Raw genomic sequence first — 14,631 nt, 5'->3', positions numbered from 1 at the left:
GTTAAATCTAGGTAAGCTTTTTAGTTCATGGTCTAGACAGAATTTGCATTTTACTCTGAATTTACTTTATCTTTGTTGGTAGCACAGGCCTTTTTTAAACAGATTTATTTTTTCCTGTATAGTTGTTTGAATACAGTTGCCTACCTCCTGTCTGGATAAGCTTGTTTGCTGGCTTGCCATTGGAAGTATTAGTGCAGGTTTTAATACAGATGTCTATAGAGCTACATCCTTTATAACATCTGCTCTGTCTGCAGAGGCTGTTAGTGATGGGAATTGTTGAAGAATCAGCTGACATGTTGGTGTTGATACCAGGAACAGTCTCGTCAGTTCCTTTCAAAAAGTCTGGATTGAAGGTGTGAGAAGTCTTTAAGTTCTGTTGTGAGTTCATGGACTCACAGAATCCTAGAATGGTTGGTCTTGGAAAGGACCTTAAAGCTCATCCAGTTCCAGCCCCCTGCCGCAGGCAGGGACACCTTCCACTAGAGTGGGTTGCTTGAAGCCCCTGTGTCCAGCCTGGCCTTTAGCACTGCCAGGGATGGGGCACTGATCATCCTGTGCATCCTGTACTTGCTGTATAGATTCCATATGGGATGATCCATTTACTTCTAATTTTGTGGGCTTGGACATGTAGCAGATAGGAAGTGATATTATCATCACTAGCTTGAATCATAGGTGTTGAAGGAATAGGCTCTTAAATGCAGTCACTAGTCTCAACAAGAGTATGCTTTGACTTTCATCTTGTGGAATTGATCTTCAAAGCCTTCACAAGATGCTTAAAAATGTTTTTTTTTATAGTCAGACACAGAACATTCATGTACCTCGTTTGGCTGCTTTTTGTTACTTTTGTTTAGATGCTGAACAAAGGAGAATCTATTTTCTAGAGACATTCCAGTGTCTGGTACCCAGAGGAAGCTCAGTAGTGCAGTTCCCAGGGGCTCTGGTCTGTGGAGCCTTTTCCAACTCACCTTTGAAATCACTACACTACTTTAGTTTATGCATAAGTGTGTTCTTTGTCCCTTTTTGTATTCTGCCATTAGCTTCTGGTGGAGAAGAGGCTCACTTGTGTTAAACCTGAAAACTCTCTTTTAAATGAGATTAAAACCTTGAGCTGTGACTTGTGTCTGCAAGGCTGTGAACATCTGTAGGTAACTGTGTCTATGGCTGACTAACTCAAAGAAGAAACTTCTTTAGGATTATGTTTTCACAGTAGTTCTTTTGGGCTTTTTTTTCAGTTCTTCCATTGTCTTTTTCTTTTTTCCTTGTGTGCTCTTGCTCTCTGTGTCCTCCTTTCAGGAGACCTGACATTTGATTCATTTAGCACAAGGTGTTTGCTTAGAGATTTCCTGGGGGAAACAGGCAAGATAACTCTCAGCTGCAAAGAGGGAAGCAGTTGATGTATTTGGCTAGGAACTGGAATGTGGATCCAGAAGATTCCCTGTGGATGAATTACAGTGAGTGAGCACATAGACCTGTCAAAATGTCTTACTAATGGGTCTTTTAAGCCATGCAGAGGTTTGAGTTCTACTTGGGAAGCCAACCTGGTTGGTGATGGCTGTTCCATGCGCCAGGGTTTTAGGATGATAACATCTTTACTGAAAGCAGAGGGAAGGTTTTTTCCACACACACTCCCTGCTTGTTAATTTTGTCAGATTTTAATTAAATGAGTTCATTTCAATGACTTTTTTTAATAAGCTGAACTTCAGAATGGTTTCTTTGTGTTCACAGTAAAGGCCATTGTTTCCGAGTTGGCTTAGCACTCTTCACTAAATCCATGTTCCCAGTGTGAAGTTGTGGCCTTTCTATAGTGCGGTGATCAGCCTGAGTTTAAAACTCTAGAAAGCCAGAAGCTGCTTTTTAATGTGTAGGTTATTTTTCTTTGGAATTGATTAAGGAATATAAAACACTGGGACTAAGCTAGTGTACAAAAATGATAATTTTAACTGAAATCTAGAAGTCTTGTGACTTTAATCAGTCTAAACCTGATCAATCCCGTTTGCTATATCATTTCTTATTTATGCCGCTTTATAACTATTCCATATGATGTGAAATGACCATGCTCTTTGCTCCAAAACCTGATATAAACCGGCTTCGGCCTTCAAACCATGTTTGAAGTTGATAGAATCCTAGAATGGCTTGGGTTGGAAAGGACCTTAAGATCATTCAGTTCCAAACCCCTGCCACGGGCAGGGATGCCTCATGCTAGACCATGTCGCCCAAGGCTCTGTCCAGCCTGGCCTTGAGCACTGCCAGGAACGGAGCATTTACATGAGTACTTTGGAGTTAACTGGCTCATGATATGGTCAGCAATAGAAAGTACTTGTACTGTTTGTGTGAGCAGAATAAGCAGTTCCTCTTATGTGAAATAGGGCATCTGAGTTATGTTCCCTGTGCATCAACACTTACATAAGCCTAAATAAGGCTTCAAAAGACCTATTACGAGGAGTACCAAACTAGCCAGAAGCCTGTTAGGAGCTGGCATCTATTGCAGTGTGTTTGCTGTAGGCATTGTGACCCCAAGTGATTTCTTCAATGAGAATTACCAAGTGGAGTCTCCTGAAGGTTAAAAATAAAACAATCCAGTTTTCCTGACATATACGCTCTCTTTCTTTCCCTCTTCTTTATGGACTTGGGATAAAGGATTACAAGGGTTGAGTATTGCTATCACATGTATATGGTGACTGAGTAATTATTTTTCTGTACCCTTTTTCTCTCTCCCTAACATTTCAGGTTCTACACACGCTGGAAAGAGTGGGAATCGTGGTATTCCCAAAGCTTTGGTTTACATTTCTCATTGCGAGAGGAACAGTGGCAGGAAGATTGGGCATTCATACTCTCTCTTGCGAGTCAGGTATGAAAACTGCTTCAGAAGATGGCTGTTAGATGGGCTGTTTTAATCTCTGAAGAGAAATTCTAACAACTTGAATTGTTCTTCATGTAATAAGAAAGAATTCCTCTTAAGCCAGCAATGTTAAAGCATGACTGGGTAGACTCTTCTGCCAGGATGGAAAGCTTCATTTAAAATCCTGATTTTTGGAGCTTACCATTAAGCAGTACAGACAAAGTATGGGTCTTCTGGTGTCAGTATAGAATAAACAGATACAGAATTATCTGTTTTGTGTTCTGATCCTAGTTCCTACTACACTTACTATTAGAACATTCCTTCAAATCTAAGCTTACACTGCTTAAACTTCAGCAAGCTGCTATATTACATTCTCCTCCAAAAGGAGATTTACATTCCTGTAAGCTTCCAAATGTTGGGATATTTTTAGTCCTCCTTTTACGTATAACCATGATTTTAGTGCTTTTTTCTTGTGATTGGTTTTGGATGTGCTCTTTTCCTGTCATCAAAAGGTTATTTCCCTTAACCTGTCCTCTGAGTGAATTACTGTTATCTTTACTATTGCATTACATAGAATTTCACATCTAACTGGGGAATTAAATACATTAGATTGAATCTGGGCAATGGGACAAATAATTACTACTGACAGATTAAGTTCCTGTGCAAGCTGCAATGTTTTTGCTTTTTTCTAACTGATATGTAATAGTCTTCCAGTCTTTCATTTTCCCTGTCAAAGTTGCATCTCTCTTAAAAGCATTTTCTATCTCAAATTGGAGCCTGTATTTCAAAGTAAAAGATAAGTTCTGTTTCAAGTAATGTCTTTTCTTTGTGTTTGCTTCAGCCTGGAGCGAGTTTGGAGCAGACACACATTTTTGTACTTGCACATATTCTTAGAAGACCAATTATAGTTTATGGAGTAAAATACTATAAGAGTTTCCGAGGAGAAACATTAGGATATACCCGCTTTCAAGGTAAGCTTTTTGGTTTCAAATTCCCCTTTAAAAGAACTATAAATCATAAAGGAAGTTGAAAGGAGAGTGGCATTAAGCAACTGAGTGGAACAGAATGGGATTCTGTTGCAGGTAATATTCATTAGCTATTAAAAAGAACAAAACAGTCCCTTCAGACTTGCAGGTTTTCATTGTATAGTGGGAATGCTGCCTGTAGGCAGAGTAAAAATGTGTTTTGACTTCCACTCAACATGCTATTAGTCTATAATTTATATAAAATGCTGTGATTGTGAAAAACATATCAAAAATTGTCTGCTGTATGACACAAGAGCTTTGAATGAGATTTCAAATGCCATTCTGTTGTGGTACTAGTGGCTGTAAATGTTCATGGCAGGGAGTTGGAACTGGATGATCTTAAGGTCCTTTCCAACACAAACTGTTCTGTGATTGTATGATTCTGGAAACTACACTGCATTAAGCATTTCCTGAAGGAGGCTCATAAAGCTGGGAGTGAGGCAGGCAGAAGGACTTTGCACTGACAACTTTCTCACCAGAGAGATGGTGGTACCTGCTGGCTGTCATTTCCAGGGTGAAGGGCAGTGTCTCATCACTCCACAGCAGTGTGGGAGGTGACGGTGAAGTGGCCCTTAAGAGCAGCGAAAAGTAGCCACCCTTAAAACAAGGGGCAAGAAGGGTAGAGAAGGTAAAGTAGGGTAGAGAATGATAAAGATGAAGGGTTTTTTGGTAGTTGATTAAAGTAAGAGATGGAAAATTGAATGTACACTATAGGGGCTGAGAAGGAGGGAATTCTGTTCATAAATGCTCTAGCAACAGTTATATGAGGTAAAATAATAGGTAATTTAGTTAGGAGAGACTTTTGACAAAGGCATGTAGTGATAGAACAAGGGGAACGGCTTTAACTTGACAGAGGGGAGACTGAGATGAGCTCTTAGGCAGAAGCTCTTCCCTGTGAGGGTGCTGAGGCGCTGGCACAGGGTGCCCAGGGAAGCTGTGGCTGCCCCATCCCTGGCAGTGTTCAAGGCCAGGTTGGACACAGGGGCTTGGAGCAAGCTGCTCTAGTGGAAGGTGTCCCTGCCCATGGCAGGGGTTGGAGCTTGATGAGCTTTAAGGTCCCTTCCAACACAAACCATCGTAGGGTTCTACATAAATCTCACTTTCTGCAAAAAAAAAGGTGAATTCCATGATGTAGTTAAAATGAAGTCATAAAAATTTATGTGTTCCAGTAGTTCACACTTTACAGCAAGTGTGATACTGACCTGTTTCTGAAGTAGTGCTATAATTTTGCATAGCTTGATCAGGTTCTTTCTGACCATTTCTCCTCCCAGTTTTTTGAGCAAACAGCCCAACTATCCATAACATAAATACAAAGATCTAACTCAGTCCAGTTTTCCTTAAATGTATGTTTGTAGAAGACGTGTGTTCTATTTTGCATGTTAAATATGTGTTTGGGTGATTTTACTCTGTATTAGATGCTTGAACCCCCACCTGTGTGCTGGGCTGCACCCCCACAGCGTGAGCAGCAGCTCAGGGAGGGGATCCTGCCCCTCTGCTGCTCTCTGGGGAGACCCCCCTGCAGTCCTGATCCAGCTCTGGGGCAGCAGCACAAGAGGGACGTGGAGCTGTTGGAGTGAGTGCAGAGGAGGCCACGGAGATGCTGCGAGGGCTGGAGCAGCTCTGCTCTGGAGCCAGGCTGGGAGAGCTGGGCTGGGTCAGCCTGGAGAAGAGAAGGCTCCTGAAGGGGAGACCTGAGAGCAGTTCTAGTGCCTGAAGTTAAGCTGTGTTATAGGGTGTTTGGGTGCTTGCTTTGCCCATAGTTCATCTTCCTGGCTTTGAGTATTATCTGTTTCATGACTGTCCTACAGGTGTTTTCACCAGTGCATCACTGTGATTTACACATTAGTAGAGGACTTCTACTATCTATTTTTCTATTCTATTATCTATCTATTTCTATCTGCTGTCTATTATCTATCTAAAACATCTATTTTTCTGGTGTTAAAAAAACATGCTAACTTTGGAAGAAGGCAAACCCATTATGTACAGAAGAATTCCAATCTGTGGAGTTAATGTCAAATGTGTAACCTGTTATAACCTGAGAAGCTGTTTGTCTTCCAAGTTTTGTCACTGCCCTAAATTTACATGTGAGGAAATGAAATACTTTGTTGAAGAGTGTAAAAATTTGGTAGGTTTTGTAGTTACACGTGACAGTTTTCTTCTATTTGAGCTGATGAAGGGACAGGCTGGGAAGGAGCAGTTATTCATGTGATATAGAACTGACACTTCAAGTTTGCATTGCTTTTAATTCAAAGGCTGAGTGGTTGTGAAATGGTTTTATTTCATAGGTTGGCCTTTGAGGCAGACAAGTGTTACATGGCCTGGATATGCTGGGATTGTTTCCTTGCTCTGTGGAACAACCTTTTCCTAGATGTGGGTTTCCAGGAATTCAGCCTGACAAATATTTGACTTGTGATTGCTTGTCACAGGCTGCTTCCATCCATCCCTGGGAACACACACCACTGTGAGCAGGTGAACCAGGGAGTCCTGTGTCACATTACCTGGAGTTCTGTCCCTGTCCAGCCACATTTCCGTGGTTAATGTTGTGCTAATTCAGCAGCACAGCTGAAACCAGACAGCCACCAGGCTCAGAGTAGTGTGTGCTGCCAAGACAAGCCTACTGTAAATAGTCCAAGGCTTGCTGTTCTGGGCTTGTGTGTGAGCTTTGCTTAGCACGTGCCCCTTAGTGAAGGTTGGAGGAGTGCTTGGGCTTCTTTGGCTTGCACCCGGTCACTGTTTGAGATCATACTGACCAAGAAAGAAAGAGGAAAGAGAGACTGGGGGTTCTTGGGCTTGTTCAGCCTGGAAAAGAGAAGGCTCAGGGAAGCCTTTATAACAGTCATCCAGTGCCTAAAGGGGCTACAAGAAACCTGGAGAGGGGCTTTGGACAAGAGCCTGTAGGGACAGGACAAGGGGAGTGGCTTTAACCTGACAGAGGGGAGACTGAGATGAGCTCTTAGGCAGAAGCTCTTCCCTGTGAGGGTGCTGAGGCGCTGGCACAGGGTGCCCAGAGAAGCTGTGGCTGCCCCATCCCTGGCAGTGTTCAAGGCCAGGCTGGACACAGGGGCTTGGAGCAAGCTGCTCTAGTGGAAGGTGTCCCTCCCCGTGGCAGGGGTTGGAGCTGGATGAGCTTTAAGGTCCCTTCCAACACAAACCAGGCTGGGATTCTGTGATTGTAAGTTTTTGAAGAGGAGGGATAAGTGGTCGTCTTGAGGGTGCTGATGCCCTCGGTTCTGAAAGGCCTCAGTAAGCTAACAAACATGTATATAGAAAACACAGTCATATTAAAATGAAGCGTATAGTATAAATGAATTTGTTTCCAACCCTTGCTGCTTGATCGTTTTGCTGATGTTTGATGCTGAAGATGGGAAAAATGTTTATGAAGTTGCTTCTCTGAGTGTGCCTGCAGAATGAATTGCCGGGAATTGAGGTGGTTTTCATTACATTTGACTGTTAGTGTGTTGTCTCCAGCGTAACTTTGGATTTTGACCAGATGTTTGGTCCTTTCCCTAAATGTAAAGGCTTGAAATGTTCTAGTTAACACTTACCCCTTCTGCATCCAGTGTTTAGCACTGGATTACAGTGAGATGTCACTGTAATGGGAATGGGAGGAAGGAAGCACCGAGAAGGCATTAAATGGGTTTGTTCCTGGATCTGGATGGTGTAAAAACTTGTGTGAACCTTAATCTAAAAGAAATAGACTTTTAGATGTTTCTTGATTACCAGTTCAAGAACAGGGGACAAATACTTATCACTAGCCCCCACTAATTTTTATTTCAGCAAAATAAGTTCTAAACTTAAATAAAACCCCAGACCAGCCCCCCTGCTTGAGATTTCCATTTTTAGCGCTGCCCTTCCATCTCCATGGATGCTGGAGGAGAAGTGAAGTGCCTTGTTTTGCTGCAGTGCCTGTTCCCAACTTGCTGGCAGCAGCTGTACGAGGAGAGGTTGCTATGCTACATGTGCACTTAAGTTTATGCATGGCTATTTTTAAGCTGTCACAAGGTAAGGACTGCTCCTGCTGAAGCTGTCTTGCAGCAGAACACAGCAAGAACTAGTTCTGTTCCTAGAAGAAAGGATTGTGAGTTTTGAGACTTCATGGAAATTACTGTCTTTACTGCTGAAAATGAGGAGGAAAAGTGCAGTTTCTTCCAGAGTCAGTGACATCAGTGGCCTGAGTAAAACAGTCTTAGCTTTTGGTGTGCTCTTCAGTTATTTATGGAGGCTAGAGATGAGAATTGATGTGGCTTAATTTAATCTGTGAATACAGCGTTTGTAAGAAGTCCTGTTGTCTCTGGGATGAGCCACATGCTTAGAGGCTGAATAGCATTCAGTGCAGTAACTTATTTTAATAATAAGTTTTGTAAGCAGATGGTGGAATTTGTGTTCTGGTAAAAATAGACAGCTGCCTGAGCTTTCATTTCTGTGATCCACAATCTCATTCCTTTTTCATTATACATCTTTCTTTTTAAGAAGAGTTGCCAAATATAAGACTGCTTTTCTACCCTTGTGTTTTGTTCATCACTATACTACAGATTTTAGGGAATGGGGTATCGGTTGGAATTGTAATGGCTTTGATGTCTATACTTGTACTGTTGTGGAGATACTTTACTAATCTCATGTTAACCTCATAATAATGAGCTGTACTGTAAAGTGTGACCTGTATGAGTGTTGACCAAACCAAGTATGCTTTAAATCCCAGCCTGGTTTGTGTTGGAAGGGACCTTAAAGCTCACCCAGCTCCAACCCCTGCCACGGGCAGGGACACCTTCCACTAGAGCAGCTTGCTCCAAGCCCCTGTGTCCAACCTGGCCTTGAACACTGCCAGGGATGGGGCAGCCACAGCTTCTCTGGGCACCCTGTGCCAGCGCCTCAGCACCCTCCCAGGGAAGAGCTTCTGCCCAAGAGCTCATCTCAGTCTCCCCTCTGGCAGGTTAAAGCCATTCCCCTTGGCCTGTCCCTACAGGCCCTTGTCCCAAGCCCCTCTCCAGCTTTCCTGCAGCCCCTTCAGGCACTGGAGCTGCTCTGAGGTCTCCCCTTCAGGAGCCTTCTCTTCTCCAGGCTGACCCAGCCCAGCTCTCTCAGCCTGGCTCCAGAGCAGAGCTGCTTCAGCCCTCGCAGCATCTCCGTGGCCTCCTCTGCAGTCACTCCAACAGCTCCACGTCCCTCTTGTGTTAGGGTCCCCCAAGTGTTTGTAACTTGCTGCTTTTAGCCAAAAGCAAAAGTTTTGTATGAAAATTACTCACTGTTGAATGCTGCAGTTCTGAATCTCACCCTTTCTTTTAATTTCTCATAGGTGTGTATTTGCCTTTGTTATGGGAACAGAGTTTTTGTTGGAAAAGTCCTATTGCTCTGGGCTACACAAGGGGCCATTTCTCTGCTCTGGTTGCCATGGAGAACGATGGTTATGGCAATCGTGGTGCTGGTGCTAACTTGAACACTGACGACGATGTTACTGTTACTTTTCTACCCTTAGTGGACAGCGAGAGGAAATTATTGCACATTCACTTCCTTTCTGCTCAAGAGGTAAGAAGTAACCTTAGAAGTACCACAGGGGCTGGTAGCCTTTGTCATGGGTGCTTATGAAACTATGGCCTTAGCAATGTCTGTAGCCCCACAGGGCTCTGCAGTTCAGAGAACTACAGAGAGTGTGTGGTTCTGTTTGTTTGATACTTCGCCATCATTTGAGGGGATTCTGAAAGATATTTCCCACTAATTTGCTCATTTATAGCTCTGGAAATTGAATGTAACTTCAGTGCATGTGAATACAAGTGAAGAGGATCCAGAAATAAGGATTCTCTCACTAATGTGAGACTAAAATAGACTTTTTTTCCTTAAAAGGATGCAGCACAAATATAGGCCAGTAATAACAGCCTCTTCTACCTCTTTCTAATGCAGTTCAACTCATTTCTTCTTGAATAACTATAAAGATAGTGAACACGCTTCAGTGAAGTGTGTGCGTGGGGGAAGGGAGGGTTGGAAAACACGAAGTTATTGCATTCTCCTGTAGTTAAAGGAGAAAGAATATGGAGTTTATGTCTAGAGAGGGGTATTTTTTAGTAATTCCCAGATTTACTATGTCTTACAAGAGGGAGGCTTTCATGTCAAGAACCGTTAGGCCCCCAAACACTGCTTTGTAAAGCCAGAAGGCTTTTAGGACTTACCCTCCTGTGGTGCCTACCATAAATAATTAGCTTAAATATAGGAAGGCTGTATTGGGAACACACTGTGAAGGCTTTAGAAGGGAAGAAAAGCTGGAGAACATGTGCAGAACCCTCACATTTTGGTTAAAACACAGCATGCATCAGTGTTTGGCTCCGACTCTTGGCTGCAGTGGTTTGCTAAGCTTTGAAAAGGAGCCACATTGCTCCCCTCCTTGGCCTGGGTATATCAGAGTATCGCAGGTGGCTCTCTTGAAGCTGGTTTTGATGTTTCAAGCCTCAATCTGTTTTCTCTCCCCCAAAGATAGGGAATGAGGAGCAGCAGGAAAAGCTGCTTCGGGAGTGGCTGGACTGCTGTGTGACAGAAGGAGGGGTCCTCGTGGCAATGCAGAAAAGCTCTCGCAGGCGCAACCATCCGCTGGTCACCCAGATGGTGGAGAAGTGGCTCGATCGCTACCGACAGATCCGCCCGTGTACATCCCTTTCCGATGGCGAGGAAGATGAGGATGATGATGATGAATGAAGAAATGGAACAGAAAGCGACCAGCACAGGGTGTCTGAGCCGGAGTTAGCATTGTGCTCTAGCAGTTCATTGTGGAACGACCCCATTCTAGGGGAAAAGTGCTGGAAAGGATTTTTCTAACCAGCACGGAGAGAGTCTAAAGCTCATCTGCTGCGTGAAGAGAGCAAAATGGGCTGGACTACAGTTTGTATAGAAACAAAACCCACCTAATTTTATTATCAAGATGGAAAAGAAAGAAACCTTTTTCTTTCTGATTGTAAATCTGTCTATAAATGTCCCGCATGTGGTTGTGTAAGAGGTTGTGTAATAGGAAGAGTATACCAGCATCTTAATCATTGCGACGAAATCTTGCGAAGAAGGGCACTTAGGAAAGCACATGTTATAGATGGATCTCTTCCTTCCAAGGTTCTTTTGCAGTAGAACTTGGTATTCTGCATCACCTTTTAGCTACTCTGACCCATTTCCTTTGCCAGGCCCTTTGATGTGAAATCTCACTCGTGCCCAGGTCAGACGGTGAGGTTTTCTCTTTTTGGTTTGCACAAAATCTCCACAGCAAGACATAAGCAAAAATCCATTCATTACTTTACTAATCCCTTAGTTACTGCTGTGCCCATATAATAAAACTCTACGGAACAAACTGGAAGAGAAGCTAAATTTTTCCTTGAGTGAAATGATTTGTCTCCTGAAAAAGGTTTTGGTTTGGGTTTCTCTTTTATTTGCTTTTATTTTTAACTTCTAATAGTGAGTAGGTTCCTTTCAGTATACCTAAGAATATTTATTCAGAGAAGTGACCTAAAATATGGGGATTTGATTCTAGTAAGCATACACTAAACATAAATATGTGAAATTGGAGAACTCGGACACGAGTTGAGTTTCATGTTGCCAGAACTCCATCTTGCTGTGATACAAACTCTTTCTCATATAATCATTTCTTCACTCACCAACATAGACATTGCTGCAAATGAAAGAACACCTTTCTAAAGGGTTACTCCTTGGTCAGGAAATGTAGTGATGAGAACACACTTGGCAGTTCTGATTAAAAAGACGAATCTATGCTAAAAAGTTGTTTTTAAAAGCACTGTGTTATATATTTCTCAGCCTGTAAACCTGGGAATTTCTTGCATGTTGATTGATGTGGCCATACTTAAACTTCTGTAGGTTCCTAAGACTGTAAGTTCAGAGTATATTCTCCAAGTAGAAATTTTATTATATTTGATAACTTTAGCCATGTAACCTGTAATGGATAAAGCTGATCTAAAAATCTCACTTCCAACACTAAAGGTTAATGCCAGTTTTTACGTAGTGCAATTCAGGTTGGCTTGAAAAGCACTTTGGATGGTGTGGTGGTTGACTAAGGAATTTTGCCGTAGCTGAGATTTGTTTTCATTTAGAATTTGGAAAGAAGCCCCATAGCACCTATTTTTATGTAGTTCAGAGCTATGGAAACCCTGAGGAACTTGCTGCTTTTTCTTCCAAATGCTGCTTAGATGGTGTTGAAATGTGCACAACTCTGACGGAAACTTGGTGATGACACCAAAAGTATAGAGAGAATGAAGTACTGTATTAACTTAGCAATTGTCCCATCACAGATTCCCTTTTGGTTTATGATGAAATGTCTTCACCTTTTATTTTTGGCCATTAGATCCCCTCTGATGGGTGCATGCACAAGTTTTCAGGTTGAAGAATGCATGCTTATCTGCGATGTACGTGTGATCTGCCCGAGCTGAACAGAACCGCAGATACTAAAGAGGTTCCTCACCAGCTTATGGTCCTGTTTGAAGTTTGCTTTCTAAATTGGTATATTTTTATTTCATCCTTTTTCTTCCCTTGCACCGAAATCCCTTTACACTTTGTCTAGCTGAGGATGCAGAGTTTCTGTCAGGGGAGCTGAACGTGGAGTAAGCTGGGATGAGAATTCCTGTGATCTGAGCTGATGGTGTTGTGGCACAGCCCAGTGCGAGGCTGTGGAGGTCCTTCTAGGTCAGGACTTAAGCACGTCAGCTTTAGTTCTTACTCAGGAGCCAGATCACTGTGAATTCAGATCTGAGCTTACCCAGGAGCAGCTTCCCTGGGCAGACCATTTGAATGGACAGCAGGAGCAGCTCCTGCCTTCAGTAGGCTCCTTCGAGGGGTACGCAAAACACTGTGCAGTGTTAACATCCCACCCACCCTTTGCTTTCTGTAGTACTGTTCTGTTGAAGGAAGTGGATCTTCCTTGTAACATGGGGAGAGCAACCAATGTGAAAGCCTACCTTGAGCCAATTCAATGAGCACACCTCTCCTTACCTCCTGTTGCTGTGTGTGGGCACCTGTGTTGTGGCCCAGCCATCCCCGTCCCCATCCAACGCCGCATCAAGCAGAAGTTCACCGTGCAGCCAGTCCAGCTCTATCTGAAAGCATGCACCACGCTCGCCTGTTTCTGGTCTGAGAGGACAAGTCCTGGTACTTCAGAGCTCTTGGCTTCCTTGATCATTATTGTTTTGTTCTGATGTGCTGTAAAATGGTCTGTTCAGGTTTAACACGCTTCACAGGCCATTTTGGAACTGGTGAAGTGTCTTTTACAGAATCAAAGTAATCCAAACCTCATGTACCTGTAGATTAAAGAGATGCAAACCCCTGCTTTGTGCTAGCACGACCGTTGATGTACATTAATGGGTTCTCTCCTTGAATTACAGTCTTGAGGGGTAATAGATACCAGATTAATTTGCAGATGCTACCTTGCAGCTTGCTGGCAAGTTCTGCTCTCTTGGCCAAGTACATACACATCAAATTGGGTTCCTCAGTGTTCCTTTCCTCGTACTATTGCACATGCTTTCCTAGCACAGAACTTGGCTTTTCATTGCTACCTCCTTTACAGCTGGTTGATTTTCTTTTCCCTGATTTTATTTACGAATTCCTCAGTGGAAATCCCTGTATTTCTTTTGGTTTTAATCTATTAAAATTTAGTAATTCTGATTCTTCCACAGTGCTGCTGCATGGCTTATGGCAAACGTTACTAGTGTGTCTTTACTCCATTAACGAAACGGGTTTGTGTGCATGTGGAGACCCTTATTAAGTGCTGCTTTCCCATTTTTCCACTTTTCACAGAACCCCAGACTGGTTTGGGTTGGAAGGGACCTTAAAGCTCATCCAGTTCCAACCCCTGCCACGGGCAGGGACACCTTCCACTAGAGCAGCTTGCTCCAAGCCCCTGTGTCCAACCTGGCCTTGAACACTGCCAGGGATGGGGCAGCCACAGCTTCTCTGGGCACCCTGTGCCAGCGCCTCAGCACCCTCACAGGGAAGAGCTTCTGCCTGAGAGATCATCTCAATCTCTCAGGTTAAACCTAAATCAAAATACCACAGCTGGTTTAAAACAACCCTAAAACTTAACATCAGTTGAACTTTGTCCTCTTGGTTTGCACCATCATTTTAGCATTTCCCAAACCCCTTCTCTCTAACTAACCTCTTGTGTCCTCAGGATGTCTCCTAGGTTCATGGGTCATCACTGATGTGCTGTTCCTCGCTGACACAAAGTGGTCACTCATCTGTAGAAGGTGACCTCGTTTTTAGTGTGTGAAGCTGGTATTTTAGTTTTCAGTTTAATTTAAAGCAAACAATACACAGTTTTGTACCCCGGACACTCCTTGGTTTCAGTATTGTTTCAGTCTCCTCTAGCTCCCTGTGTGCTGGCATGGATGCAATGTGGAATCAGAAGAGCAGGTATTTCTGTAGCAAGGCTCAAAGCCTCAGCCCTTCTTGGGCATGTTTTCAGCTGGGTTCCTGTGTGCTTTCTTAATGCTTCATTTCTTGAGTACATGCACAAAATGCTGTTTGGGGCATAGCTGCTTTTGTACCTTAACAGAAACCATCTGAGCTGTTTTCCACCGAGGCTGTGTGTGATTAATATCAAGTATTCACAGGTTAGAACTTTCCAGCTTATAAGCAGCACCACCTGAGTGTCAGGATAAGAAACTGAAGTCCCTCAGTAGCAGTTTTACAACCAACTTGCACCCACAAGCTTGAGCCAAGACCCTATGGCACTTCTGGAAGCCAAGGACCATGGTCACCTGTTGTCCAAGCTTGTGAGCACTGCAGTGACTTAAG

At 43.2% G+C, this 14,631-nt stretch overlaps 1 protein-coding gene across 1 annotated transcript in view; it reads left to right on the top strand.

Annotated features, from left to right (window-relative positions):
* ZRANB1 (zinc finger RANBP2-type containing 1) overlaps window positions 1-13,500 on the top strand; it is a 48,052-nt gene extending 34,552 nt beyond the window's left edge. Inside the window, exons 8-11 of the mRNA XM_061478578.1 lie at window positions 2,728-2,848; window positions 3,681-3,810; window positions 9,158-9,387; window positions 10,327-13,500. Coding sequence (XP_061334562.1) covers window positions 2,728-2,848; window positions 3,681-3,810; window positions 9,158-9,387; window positions 10,327-10,545 — 700 coding nt within the window. The 3' untranslated portion in view covers window positions 10,546-13,500. The remainder of the gene's footprint in view (window positions 1-2,727; window positions 2,849-3,680; window positions 3,811-9,157; window positions 9,388-10,326) is intronic.
* Window positions 13,501-14,631: the final 1,131 nt, after the last annotated feature.

The sequence above is a fragment of the Pezoporus flaviventris genome, unplaced genomic scaffold, assembly GCF_033815535.1.
Source record: "Pezoporus flaviventris isolate CSIRO_AGI_PZ_B2104156 unplaced genomic scaffold, CSIRO_AGI_Pfla_v1 ptg000129l, whole genome shotgun sequence".
Taxonomy (NCBI): domain Eukaryota; kingdom Metazoa; phylum Chordata; class Aves; order Psittaciformes; family Psittacidae; genus Pezoporus; species Pezoporus flaviventris.
Note: the sequence above shows the minus strand (reverse complement) of the source record. Positions and strands in the feature narration are given on the sequence as shown.